Here is a 14,649-nt window from a genome sequence, read left to right on the forward strand (position 1 = left end):
ACAGGAGAAGATTGATCCTCTTTCTCTCGCAAAGCAGCTGGCTGATTCAAACCAAGTGCCTTTGGGTTGGTAGAGTGCAACTCTTTACCAACTAGGCCGCCAACACTCCCAAGGAAAAATATGAAATACAAGTCTGCAACACACTTGCATGAACAAATAAGTCCCATTCTGAAATCTGCATCTGCAGCCACACCTGACTAGCAAAACCTTTGGTTTTTTACTGAGGACTCCTGTCAAAGTTCCCTGTGGCCCTGCGCTTCTGTCATTCAAGGGAGAAAAAGAATCTGTCTTCTGAGGGTTTACTTCTCAGCTGTATCACTCTGCTGTTTCATCATGAGGTCTTCCTGCAAGTGCACTGGTACTGAGCCTCAGTCTTTCCAGACTGAGTTTACCCGACACTCAACACCCACCACCCTGTCCCCTCGCTCTCTTGTAGGTCTATTTTTACTCCCTAGAGCACTGCCATCATTACTTAGGCTATTATTACCCAAGGTGAAAAGGATGTGGTTAAAACACTTTCCTTATGTTAGTAATAGTTTGCAGTTGGCAAAAAAAGGATTTAAAAACGTATGCCCTGAGGAAAGTAAAGTGCCTTTACAGTCAGACTAGAGGAAGCTAATTCTCCAGGACTGGTGATAAATGATGATTCAGTAGAAATGGCTTAGGTGCCTCAACCTAAAATAATAATGTTCTTTTACTTGTGAGAGGAAGACAGAAGTCTGACTTAAAAAGAGCCATATTATGAAGCAAAAATATGTCAGTCCAAGAGGAACATTCTCAAAAGAGAGCATTAAAATCCTCTGGGAATTATTAACTAAGAAGAGAATATGGAATCAGCTAATGAGCTCTTAATATTCTTACACCAAACATGGACAGCTAGTAAGTTATGGACTCTGAAATAGTCGTGAATATGTTGCTATAAAAATTCATAACACTCTTATACACTTGATATTGGCCAAGAGGTCAAATAGGGATCTAAATATTGTTAAAGAGAGTGATTCTTATATGGGTCTTGTTTATGGTATGTCCTTTAAAGGAAAATATTAGAAAATCATCTGGTTTTAAAATGATCAAATAACTTATTATCAACAAAGGAACAAATGTGTATTTCATGTTTTAAGATAAAATTCAGTGATTTTTTTATTTTTTAACACATTTGGACTATCCTGAAAGGGTTTCCCCCCCTCCTGAAAGGCTTTTGTTTAGTTAATAAAACGTCGTGGTGGCAGTGGTGATAGTGTTATGTGCCATCGAATAGCTTCTGACTCATAGTGACCCTATGTACTAGAGTGACACACTTGTCTCTGACACACTTATTCCCCATTGCCCCAGTGACTAAATCAATCCATCTCATTGAAGATCTTTCTCTCACTGTTCCTCCACCCTCCCAAGCTTGACGTCTCTCTCCAAGAATCAGTTCCTTCTTGTAACATGTCCAAAGTATGTCAGACAAACCTTCAGAATCCTTGCCTCCAAGGAGCAGCCTGGCTTAACCCTCTCCAGAATGAACCTGTTTGTTCTCCTAGCAGTCCATGGTTTATTTAACACTCTTCTCCAGCACCACAGCTCAAAGGCATCAATTCTCTTTCTATCATCCCTTGTCATTCATTGTATAGCTCTCTGACGCACAGCAGGCAATTGCTAAGATGATGGCCTGGATCAGGCACACCTTAGTCTCAAGACTGACATTGTTGCTCTTCAGTACTCTGGAGAGGTCTCTGACAGCCAACTTACTCAGTGCAATTCATCTCTTGATTTCCTGACTGGCTGCTGGTACCAAGAGTGTTGACTGGGTAATCAAGCAAACTAAAACTATTAACAATCTCAATCTCTTCACCATCTATAATGGTGCTGTTAATTGGCTGAGTGCTGAGAATCTTTGTTTTCTTGATGTTGAGCTTCAATCCATAGTGAAGGCTGCAGTCCTTGACCTTATGCAGCAAGTGCTTCAGGTCCTCCTCGGTTGTAGCAAACAGGGTTGTGTCATCTGCATAATGCAGGTAAAGAATGGAAGAAAAGTTAAAAAACAAACGAACAACCCAACCCAAAAACATATCCCAGACCCACTGCTGTTGAGTCAATTCCAATTCATTGTTAGGTTCTGTCCACTATCACTCATTGCAACACTATGAATAATGGACGTGAACCCTGCTGTGCCATCTTCATAATTTCTGCTATACTTGAGCTCATTGTTAGAAAATCTATGTCAATCCATCTCACTGAGGGCCTTTCTTTCACTACCCCCTTCACCTTTTCAAGCATCATGTCCTTCTCGAAGGACTGGTCCCTATCTAACAACATGCTTATGTTGTTATGTATGTAAGACAATGCAATCCCGAAGGTGTGCGGTTCTAATCTACTAGATGCTCTGCTGGAGAAGGAGTGGCAATCTCCTCACGTGCCAATGTGATCCAATTTGACGCTACCCAACAAGGGTAGGGGGGAAATAGGTAAGTGAACTAGGGGGGTGGGTAGGGAGGAAAATGACATGAATGAATGGAAATCCAAGTTTTTTTTGTAAACTTTCGTTAAATTATCAATAAGGGGGAGAAATGATGTAAGACGAAATTTCACCATTCCAAGGATTCTAGTTTTACTTTCTATAAGACAGATATGCCTGTTCTCTGTCAGTCCATGAGATTAAAATTATCTGCTATAACACCACAACTCAAAGGTACTTATTTTTCTTCTGTCATCTTTAGTCACTGTCCAACTTTTAAATGCATGTAAGTAATTGAAAAGATCATGGCTTAGTCTTTAAACTGGCATTGTTGCTCTTCAGCACGTCAGATAGGTCCTTGACAGCAGATTTTCCCAATGCAACATTTTTTTTTCTTCTTCTTAAATTTCTTAACCTGTCCATATGGTTTATGAGGCTGTAAAACTATGAAAACTTTTCTCCTGTTAAGGGACTATTACATTTGAACTGCCAACCTTTCAGTGTGTAGCACTTACTAAAGTATAATCTGTGAAAGCCAGAACCAATGAAAAGCAGAAACCTATCAGAGAAGGAAAACCGAGTATTTTTTTCACTAAAATTTACAATAGGATAATAGTGAGACCACACCGTATAAAAGGTGTAAACCCTGTGAGCTTTGGGGCGGGGAGAGGGTGTGTGGGAAACAGTCTCATTGAACTCTGGCTCTCACATGTTTCACTGTACATGCCATACATTAGAGCTGGACAAAATACATCACTGCCTTTATGAAGCAAATGACAGAGAATAAATCCTAACAGCATTAGCACTCAAGTAGTGAATTCAGGACCAAATAGGTGAAAGCAGTATTCATATGGAATGGTAAGTTAGATTTTGCTTGAACAGGTATAAGGAAAAAACAATGAAAAGTGACAATCATCAACCAAAGACATTCTGAAGCAAAATTTTGCCAACATCAGCTCAGGAAGAAGATTTAAGATTCAAGGAGTCAGTTGATTGATGAGCGTATACTTAAGCTGCTTTTAGAAATTCCATATGACACAGCTATTCCACTGCTTGGAATAGCATTTACCTACCCAGGAAAAAATGAGAACCAAGGCACAAACGGAGACTGGTACACCAATGTCCATAGCAGTGTCCATCGCAAGAGCAGGGAAACAGCCCAGATGTCCATCCGCAATAGAATGGATTGAGAAATTATGGTACACTCACAGAATGGAGTACTACTAAGCAGGCAGGAGCAATGATTTTGTGAATCAATATCTAACTTGGGAGGGACTGGAGAGCATTATGTTGAGTGAACTTAGTCCCATAAGGACAAATACTGTATAAGACCATTATAGTAGATCGTGTATGAGGATCCAAGGTGGGGAGGGTGAGAGCAGAGAGATGAAGATGGGCAGGGGTCATGGCCGTGGTGTTGCTGATTGCCTTCAAGTTGAGCATGACTCAGCGACACTATGAAAAAAGGCCTGAAGCCCCTCTACAACTATTAACATTTATCAAAGTTCATAGAGTTTCCAGAGGCCTGTTATTTAAGAAGTGGATGCCACTCCTGCTTCCAATGGTTAGTCATAAAGTCACACAATTTGGTGGAGGAAGTGGTAAAGAAAATGCAATCATCCAGTTTTACTTTGTAAGTAAATCAGTATAAAATAATTCTATTTTTTAAATAAAAATGTCCCTTGGTAACTACTCAGTTTTCTCTTGACTATAACCTAAAGACTGGCAGTTCGCCTTTCTACAAAGATGGCGCCAAAAGTGAAGATGGAAGCCCCTACTCTCCCAAAACTGAAGCCAAAGCAAAGGCATTAAAGGCCAAGAAGGCAGTCCTGAAGGACATCCACAGCCAAAAAGAAGAAAAAAAGAAAATCCGCAAGTCACCCACCTTCCGGAGGCCTAAGACGCCAAGACTCCGAAAGCAGCCCAAATACCCCCAGAAGAGCGCCCCCAGGAGAAACAAGCTTGACCACTATGCCATCATCAAATTTACCCTGACCCCTGAGTCAGCCATGAAGAAGATAGAAGATAACAACACACTTGTGTTCACTGTGGATGTCAAGGCCAACAAGCACCAAATTAAACAAGCTGTAAAGAAGCTCTATAATATTGATGTGGCTAAGGTCAACACTTTGATTAGGCCTGATGGAGAGAAGGCCTATGTTTGACTTGCTCCTAACTATGATGTTTTGGATGTTGCCAACAAAATTGGGATCATCTAAACTGAGTCCAGTGGGCTAATTCTAAACATAAATTTTTCTCACACACACACAAAAAAGACTGGCAGTTCTAATCCACCTAGGGGTAACTCAGAAGAAAGGTCTGGCAGTCTGTTGCTGAAAGGTCACCGCCATGAACACCCTATAGAATACAGGTCTACTCTGAAACACATGGTGTCAGCATGAGTTGGAAAGGACACAAAGGCAACAGCTTAAGGTTTAGTTTGGATATTTTATAGTTTACATTATGGAAAATACTGTTACCTAAAAAAAAACCTATTCATTGACTAAATCTTAGTGTACCTACCCAGAAGCTACTGTGGAAAGCATACATCTATCAACTGTCAAATTCTACAAGACATTTAAGCATTTACCTCTGTTAAATCAGGATAAACTATTAAATAGGGCATCATTAAGGGAAAAGCATTTTGATTATTTGCCCTCGTTCTCAGAATGATGAAAAATAACTTTTAAAAAAGCATTTTCTTAAAAAAATCATTTTCTTATAAACATTAACTATTAAAAAGGAAAAACTTACACAGGCCTTAGATTCTGTATAAGGTGTGCTGTGCAATGCAGTATCTGTTTATGAAGGGCAATCAGTTGCCTCATCCCTCCATGACACTAAGTATCTGGAGCGGATGAATGATCTCCACCATATAACCTTATCAAGGCCTGGCCACACACCTCCCTACTGATGTGAAGCTGCACTGCAATCCCAAAAGCACCTGAATTCACCAGCTGCTCCGCAGAAGGATGGGTAGTCTCCCATGTGATTTTCTGTCTCTGAAAACCTGATGGGAGAGTGTGTGTGTGTGTGTGTGTGTGTGTGTGTGTGTGTGTGTGTGTGCGCGCGCGCGCGCGCGCGCGAGCTATTGGTTGGTTCTAATTCGATGGCAAACAAAATAGACTTGCACTTGTACATTTTCCTGTCACACCACGTGTGCAACTTTAAAAGGATCCACTCATATTTTTAATTATATTTGTTCTAAATCCTCCCAATCATACTATTTCAAAAAAGTTTCCTGCTCCAAGAATTTTCCTTCCCATCACTATTCAATAAAGCTGGTTAAATAAAGTTGCTGTTAATTGCCATTGAGTCTGCTTGACATAGAGGCCAGAACTGACAATACCCATGCAATATTTAAGCAGCCAAATTTTGAAAATTCTAGGGAAGGCGGGAGGAGTAAGCAAATTCTTTTAGTTGTCAACATTAAAAAAATTAGGTTAATTTCTTATGAAAACTTTAGGCTTCTTTTTCATCACAGCTGGAGCTAACAAGTGATATTCACCTTAGAAAGGCCTAGGCACAGCCTTTAACCTGTAACCAAGTCAGTGGCCATTTATAAAGGCATTCTTTGCTGCTCCAAGTGTGAAAATTCATCCAAACTGGAAAACAGTCAAGTTGTGTATCAACAAATGGGAGAGTGTGAACGATGGAAAAGCAAACATTCCTGGGTGTTTAATATGCAAAGTATGTTAAAAAAATATGTAAGCGTCTGGCCTGGTTTGTTCACTGGTTTATGTTATGCTTGGTTCTTGAATGCTTATTTTATATAGTTGATCTCTAGATTCAGAATTTACTGTTGATTAGTACCTCCTGTTAGAGGTAAGAACTATAAGCAATACTCAAAACCAATTATTTTTATCATCCTGTCTAACTCTTGGGGTGAAAAAGTGTCTTGGAAAAAATTCAAATTATCTAGATAAAATTGGGAGTGTGACCTTGTCCCTGGATCCCCCCAGACATCGTACTGGTCTAAGTAAATGAGGGCAACACTGAAAGCTGAAGCAGTTTCCAAATAATTTCAGTTCTAGAAACGGAGTCTTTTTCAACTGTCTTAGATAAACATTATAATCCTTTGGGAAGTCTTAAGATTTATAGCTTTAAAACTGACTACACATAAGTGAGATCTCAGTTTAAATTCAATCCTTATTACCAAACATCAAAGATAGGATAATGCGAAAAATCCTACATAGACCACAGGATTAAAGGATCGTGTTAAGAAAGACCTTTTTCAGAGGCAAGGTTTATGTTTTTAATAGCTTTTAAAAAAAAAAAAGACACTTTTCAGATCAAAGAATGAATCCCAATTGGGCTATCATTTTTTCAGGTCAATAAGGATTATATTAAACAAATTAGTAAAATCTGGAATTGTACTTCAAAGACCAAACCTTATGTTTTTAAAGTTGGATGGAAATAGTAGAGTTTTTAAAATAAGCTGCTGTAACTAATCAGAAAGCTATAATTTAGCAATTAAGATGGGTAGAAAATATTTTAAAAGATGAAAAGGAGTAATTCCCAGTAATGGTCATGTCACAAGAATCTCAAATGATTGATACTATCCCAGGAACTTTGCCATTACAACTCCAGTAACTTTTAAAATGAAACTCTGGCCTAGCATTGACTTCACTTTGAAATAAAAGAGCAATGCCGTTTAAAACTAACATTTCGAGTTACAAGCTCAGAGCTCATAGTGACTCCTTTCTTTACTAGAGATATCAATACCAGAATAGTGTATTGCGGTGGCAGGACTGATTCACTTGTTATGGAGGTGTGCCCTGGCACCTATGTCTGGCTCCAGGCTCCATTCCCACTTTCCACTGGACAGTCAAGCCCGCTCCTTGAGCTTTCACGGTGATCATTCTGCTGTTATTGCAGTCTCCATGATCCGTTGGTTTCATTTGGTTCAGTTGGGTTTAGGCATTCAATTTCCCCACAAGAGCTGTTATAATCGACATCGATGACTTCTTGATAGTCTCCCAGTGAAGGAGAAACCAACTCCTATTTAGACAGTACATGGGCCTCCCAATCCCTATTTTCTGAAAGTAACCAACCTTTGGTCTTTTAAAAATTCTAAATAATCTTGGGCCTGCTGATTTTAGAATTTATAAACAGGCATTCCAAAATTATTAGCTTCTGTAATATAAGATAGGGAGCACTGGTGGCCTAGTGGTAAGAATCTGTGCTGCCTACTAGAAATAAAAATAACCCAATTGAAAAATGGGCACAGGATATGAACAGACACTTCACCAAAGAAGACATTCAGATTGCCATCAAACACATGAAGAAATGTTCAAAATCCCCAGCTCTAAGAGAGATGCAAATCAAAACAACTATGAGATATCATCTCACCCCAGTCAGAATAGCAAAATTTAACAGCAAACAAACATCAAATGCTTGTGAGGTTATGGAGAAACTGGAACCCTTATTCACTGTTGGTAGGAGTGTAAAATGGTGCAACCACTATGGAAGGTTGTGTGGCGCTTTTTCACAAAGTTGCAAATAGAAATACCATTTGACCCAGCAATTCCACTACTGGGAATTTACCCTAAAGAAACCTTAACTGCCACCCAGTTATACGCAGATATACGCTCACCCAGTTTTATTGCAGATTTGTTAGCAAGAGCAAAGAGCTGGAAACAACCCAGGTGCCCATCAACATACGAATGGATAGAGAAGCTGTATCATATTCACACAATGGAATACTATGCAGCACTACAAAACAAGGAACTAATGAAATATTATGCAAAGTGTATGACCCTAGACATTATGCTGAGTAGAGTATCTCAGTCACAAAAATATAAATATTGCCTAGTGCCCCTATTGTAAAACAGGACCTGCATCGGGGTTGAGAGAAGACTGAAAAAGAGGGGGAAAATAATGTATACTTCATTGAAACATGAGGGATGAGAACTATTATTATTACTATTTATTATTGTCATGACAGGAGTCCAGAATGAATGCTGCACAGTGGACTGGACTTGGGGTGGAAAAGGATTGCATAACAATGAAAGAGTTTTTTATTTTTCAAGGAAAAGAGTGAATGGGGGGAGGGAGTGGGCAGGGAGAAAAGTGTAACAATGAATGATTAGAAACCCTAAGTCTCTAAACTTTTATTAAAATTAACAAATATATATATTATAAATAAATTATCTGTGCTGCAAATCCAAAGTCACGGGACTCAAATCCACTAGCTGCTCTGCAGGACGGACAACCTCCTCCCCTGCAATTTACTGCTTCTGAAAACCTGGTAAAGGGTCACCTATGGGTTGGTTCCAGTTCAATTGCAAACAACATAATGCAGGCTAAGGAGTTCTGGTGGTGTAGTGAGTAACATGACTGCTAATGGAAAGGCTTTGAGTTTAATCTGCAAGCTCCATGGGGAAAAGATGGGCAATCTCCTCTGATTAAGAGGTTGCCTTCACAACCTCATGGAGGGCGATTATGAATCAGAATGGAGTAAGTAGAAGTCAGAATTATCACCAGAAACCCCTCCTCAATGATATGGTACTACAGAAAGTTATCTACTGTAACTTTCCCTGCAAAGGTAGAAAAACTAATGACAGACCTTCCTCCTGTTAATGCAAAAGCAGTATATTTTCTCTTTCACTGCTGTTGAGAAGGAACTGACTCTTGGCTGAGCCGCCATCAGGTTTTTGGAGGCTGTAAATCACATGGGAGATTGCCCATCTTCCTCTCATGGAGTTGCTGGTTGCTCTGAACGGCTGAAGAGGTGCTGCCTTCGCCTAGCAGCGCAAACTCCCTCAGACTGCACTAGGAGAGCTCCCTATTACATTGTCAAAGTGATAAATTAGGAGCCCTGAGTTCTCATCACCTACATTTTTATTTGCTTTTTCCTAACTATGGTGGGCAGAACTCCCTACACCTTCAACCTACCAATAAGGCGTTCCACAAGATAATTTTGTGATATAGATTTCACAAGTGACTCGGCAAGCACTAGCAATGTCACCATCTGGTTGTGTTCAGGGTGTGGAATCAACCAGAGTTGTGCATGGAATAAAGTCATTCCTTAACTCACACTACTAAACACCTATCAGTGGACACCGGAATGTATATATTCTTTTGTTTTGTAATTAGCAAAGTAAAAAGCCAGCATAATTTCAGAAGAATGCAAAAGATCATTACAAAGGCTGAAAAAGGAGAAAAGACCAAGATGGATGTCAGATGAGACTCTGAATATTGCATTAGAGCGCTGAGAAGCCAAAGCTAAAGGAAGAAACCAAGAAATTAAAGAGCTAAACAGAAAATTTCAAAAGGCAGCCTGTGATGACAAAGCAAAATACTTAATGTGCAGAGAGCTGGAGTCAGAAAATCAAAAGGGCCGAACTCGCTCAGCGTTTTTTAAGCTGAAGGAGCTGAAAAACAAATACAAGCCAAGGGTGGCAATACTTAGGGATGCTTTGGGTAGAATGCTAAATGATCCAGGAAGTATCAAGAGAAGATGGAAGGAATACACAGAGTCACTGTATCAGAAGGAATTGGCTGACACAGAAGAACTTCATGAAATAGCATATGAGAAGAGCCTATGGTGATGAAGGAGGAAGTTAAAATTGCTCTGAAGGAAATGGCAAAAAACAAGGCTCCAGGAGTTGACAGCATACCAACTGACATATTTCAACAGACAGACACTGCCCTGGATGTGCTAAGTTGTGCCAAGAAGTCTGGAGAAGAGCCAGCTGGCCCACTGACTGGAAAAGATCGATATTTGTTCCCATTCCAAAGAAAGGTGACTCAACAGAGTGCGGAAATTATCAAACAATATCATTAATATCACATGCAAGCAAGATTCTGCTGAAAATTATCCGAAAATGTTTGGAACAACATGTCAACAGAGAACTGTCAGATGTGCAGGCTGGATTTAGAAGAGGTCATGGTACTAGGGATATTATAGCTAATGTTAGATGGATCTTGGCAGAAAGAAAAGAATACCAGAAGAATGTCTGTCTGTGCTTCATTGACTATGCAAAAGCTTTTGACAGTGTGGATCACAACAAGCTATGGCTGTGTCTGAGAATGGGAATCCCAGAACATCTGATTGTGCTAATGCAAAACCTATACTTGGAGCAAGAGACAGTCGTCAGAACAGAGCAAGGAGACACTACATGGTTCAAAATCAAGAAGCTGGGCCCATCAGGGATGTATTCTGTCTCCATACCTTTTCAATCTGTATGCAGATTATCCAAGACACTGGGCTGTACAAAAAGGAATGTGGTATCAGGATTGGTGGAAGAGTCATCAACAACTGCGATATGCAGATGACACAACCCTGCTTGCTGAAACTGAGGAGGACCTGAAGTGCTTGCTGCAGGTCAAGGACTGCAGCCTCCTATATGGATTGAAGCTCAACATCAAGAAAACAAAGATTCTCACCACTGGGCCAATTGGCAGCATCAGTATGGATGGTGAAGAGATTGAGACAGTTAACAGTTTTAGTTTACTTGGTTCCACAGTCAACACTCTTGGTAACAGCAGGCAGGAAATCAAGAGACGAATTGCATTGGGAAAGTCAGCTGTGAGGGACCTCTCAAGAGTACTGAAGAGCAAAGACGTCAGGCTGGAGACTAAGGTGCACCTGATCTGGGCTATAGACTTCGCAATTACGTCTATGCATCAGAGAGTTGGACAGTGAATAGGCCTGATTGAGAGGATTGATGCCTTTGAGCTGTGGTGCTGGAGAGGAGTGCTGAATATACCATGGACTGCTAGGGGAACAAAAAGGTTTGTCCTAGAGAAAGTGAAGCTGGAATGCTCGTTGGAGTCAAGGATTCTGAAGCTTCATCTGACATACTTTGGGCATGTTGCAAGGAGGGAGAGGGACATCACGTTTGGCAGAGTGGATGGGCGGTGAAGGAGAGGAAGACCTTCAATGAGATGGATCGATTCTGTGACTGGAGCAATGGAAATAAGTCTGTTTGAGATGGCTAGGTTGGCACAGGATAGAACAACGTTTAGAGCTCTTGTACATAGGATTGCTATGAGTTGCAGACGACTTGATGGCACATAACAACAACAAACAACATATTAATCAATGGAGATACATATCATCCATACCAAGAACAGGAAGCTCTGGTAGATGAGTCTGTAGGAAGTGGCACTGTTGACGCAGAGGTTATGCCTCTGCTGGTTTGAATCCACCAGCTCCTCTGCGGAGGTGAAAAATCTCCTTCCTTGTGATCCGCAGCCTTGAAAAAGCTGTCAGCAGGTCAACTAACACAGTCTGGACTTGACAGCAGTGAGTGGAACTAAGAACCATGTCAGTCAAATGCTTTCTGTATGTGAAAGGACGAACTTGAACAAGTGAAGTTCTTCAGGTTTTTATCTATCCTATTTCTGTATTTTAATTTGTATCTTCAGACTCAGCCTTTAATGGGTGCTAGCTTAGGTACAAGTCAGTGGAAAACTCAGCATGGTCACACAATGCATTATAAACCAAAGAGCTTGATTTTAGATCAATTCTTTTTCCTCTCTACTTGATAACAACAGTAGCTCTACTTAAAGAAAACACTCTCAAATCTACTTAAAGAAAACACTCTCAAATTTTAAAAGTGTCAAGTTTCATTAGAAAAAAACGTACAAAAATGTATTTATCAAGAATACTATTTGATTCAGCAAATTCATTGAAAATATGAGTTACAGTATATAAAGAGAAATAATAGCATGAAGTCTTAAAAACCAAGTCCTTAAACAAACAACACACATGTTTCTAATAAAGGCAATAGCAATTCCATTTTCCAAGCTGTATTAAGTTGATGGTTTTCTGTAATTGGTTTTACTTTAAGTTTTCTGCTTATCAGGTTTAAAGATATGTCATTTCTTCACTGAGTACTTTATTTCTCAAAATGTTTAAAGCAAGTACCAGATAACCAGGTGTCTTTGCTGTCGCTGTTATTTTTATTTTGCTAAGGAATAGGAAACAGCTTCAAAGGTCAATCCAAGTTCAAGTCTGCATCCAAGTCCTAGCACTGGATATTTGTCCTTGTTTACTTCTTAGGAAGCATAATTTGGAGACATCTGTGGATTTACAACTGATGATACTTTTTCTTTTCCTTTTTAAAGTACACAGAACAATTATATATGAATTTTTAAGAGTAAAAAGAAAAGAATTCTACTTCTCTTTATTGTTTCATCAAGAAAATGTTACAGCCCTGGCAGAAGCTTTCCATCTGCCCCAACTCCATTCTCTCAAGCTTCAGTAAGACTCCCTCTGCACTGTGACATCATTGGTAGGATGACATTCTTGTACCTTCCGTGGCACCAATAATGTGCCATAGATAGGACCTTTTCACTGTTTAGGTCAACTTTTTCTAAAAAAACAAGGGCCTCTGTAATTAGTAGAAACAAACTTAGTCTTCAATGATGAAGGCATTTGTGTTCCGTTCTGTTCAATTACATGTACATGATAAAGGGCAGGAAAAATAAGACGATCTGTGTGACAGTTTCAAGGACGGTTGGCTAAGACATCCCTGGAGCTTAGAGAAACTAAAGGCAAAGGGCATACTGGAACTGAGTTCTAAATTCCAACTGAATTTTCAATTGAAATTTAAAATACAATAGAAAAGAGAAAAGGGCATTAGCAGGACCCAGAAATTATCGAGGTGGAAAGCCACCTCTATGTGCTCCTCCACGGCCTCCTCTAAATCCACCCCTTTCTCCTCGAAAGTTAGATCGATTTCTTTCTCGTCCACGACCAGCAGAAGTTCCACCTCTTCCACCACCCCTGGGAGCTCCACCTCCCCGATCAGATTTAGATTTGGGAGGAGGTGATTTTGGTCGAAGTCTCTCAATTTCTTCTGTACATCCAGTCAAGTAGGAATTAGGGGCACTGAAGTAGGATGCATATGTTTCTGCATTGTAGTTGCTATTTGTAAGAGTTGGTCCAACCGTAAGCCAGCCTGAAAGGAAAGAAAACAGATTATCCATTTAATCATGTTCAAATTTATTTTATCTACACACACTCTCTCTCACACACACAGAAAGAGAGAGACAGAGAGAGAGAGAAAGAGAGAACAAACAAACGAACCCTGGTGCTGTAATCTGTTGGAAGCTCAACAGTTAAACCACAGGCGAAGAACATACCTCTTGTAGTTCAAATCTACCAGCAGCCAGGAGAGAAAACAGATGGACAGTCTCTGCCAGTGCAATTTAGCACCTTGGAAATCCAATGGAGGGTCAGCTATAGTTCCAACTTAATAGCAATGACATAAATACACACACACACACACAAATAAGATAATACATGAACCCACAAATAAGATAATATATGAACCAGATAAATCATACTGTACCTTTCTTTTATACAGCATCTACTAACCTTGGTAAGGAGAAAAGATTAATGAGGACATTCTATACCTACATGGCTGAGACTATTGAATCCATTAGATTTTAATTTGTTGTTGTTGTGTGTTGTTAGGTGCCGTCGAGTTGTAGACAACTCATAGCAACCCTATGAATGAAAGGCCTGAGCACTGTTCATAAAAACTGGACTGATCAGGTATACTGAATTGAAACAGATGAGGGAGAGAACAGTTTAAAAGTGATATACGGAATCCAGAATTAAGGTTGCATAGTGGAGTGCATTTGGGGCCAGGGGGCGAGGGGACTGTATACCAACGAAGACGTTGATCTTTTCTTTTCAAAGAGAGGAGCAAAATGGGGGTGGAGGTAGAGAAAAAAAGTGCAACAATGAATGGAAATCCAAAATCTCTGTAAATGTTCATTACAATTAGTAAAATAAAAAAAAAAAAGTTTCCAGAGGCAAGCCATTTCGGAAGTGGATTCCACCCTGGCTTTCAAGCTTGTACTCCTTTCTAATTTGTTCTGGTTTTGTTTTTTGATCTTTGTAGTGTTTGAGAACACAATATACAAACAAAGGTTAAAAAGAAATTAAATGATTAGTGAAAACAGCTAATAGTGACTCCTACACGCCATACTGTTCCTTACATAAATATTTGTATCTTCAAGATGAAAATTAATTATAGACATCTAGGGGACCATTTACTCTCAAATTCTTACTGTTGTTGTTAAGTGCTGCGGAGTCAAGTACGACTCATAGTGACCCTATGAACAAAAGACCTGGACCCTGTTCTATAACTATCATGGTTTCTCTATGTTCATAGAGTTCCCAGAGGCATGTGATTAAGGAAGTGGATGCCACTCCTGCTTCCAAGCCTGTCTCAATCTGGAGCTTC

At 39.8% G+C, this 14,649-nt stretch overlaps 1 protein-coding gene across 1 annotated transcript in view; it reads right to left on the reverse strand.

Annotated features, from left to right (window-relative positions):
- Positions 1-13,048: 13,048 nt before the first annotated feature.
- METTL14 (methyltransferase like 14) overlaps positions 13,049-14,649 on the reverse strand; it is a 28,358-nt gene continuing 26,757 nt past the window's right edge. Inside the window, exon 11 of the mRNA XM_006881067.1 lies at positions 13,049-13,353. Coding sequence (XP_006881129.1) covers positions 13,049-13,353 — 305 coding nt within the window. The remainder of the gene's footprint in view (positions 13,354-14,649) is intronic.

The sequence above is a fragment of the Elephantulus edwardii genome, unplaced genomic scaffold (genome assembly GCF_000299155.1).
Source record: "Elephantulus edwardii isolate Elephantulus edwardi_28Jun2011 unplaced genomic scaffold, EleEdw1.0 scaffold00012, whole genome shotgun sequence".
Lineage (NCBI taxonomy): Eukaryota > Metazoa > Chordata > Mammalia > Macroscelidea > Macroscelididae > Elephantulus > Elephantulus edwardii.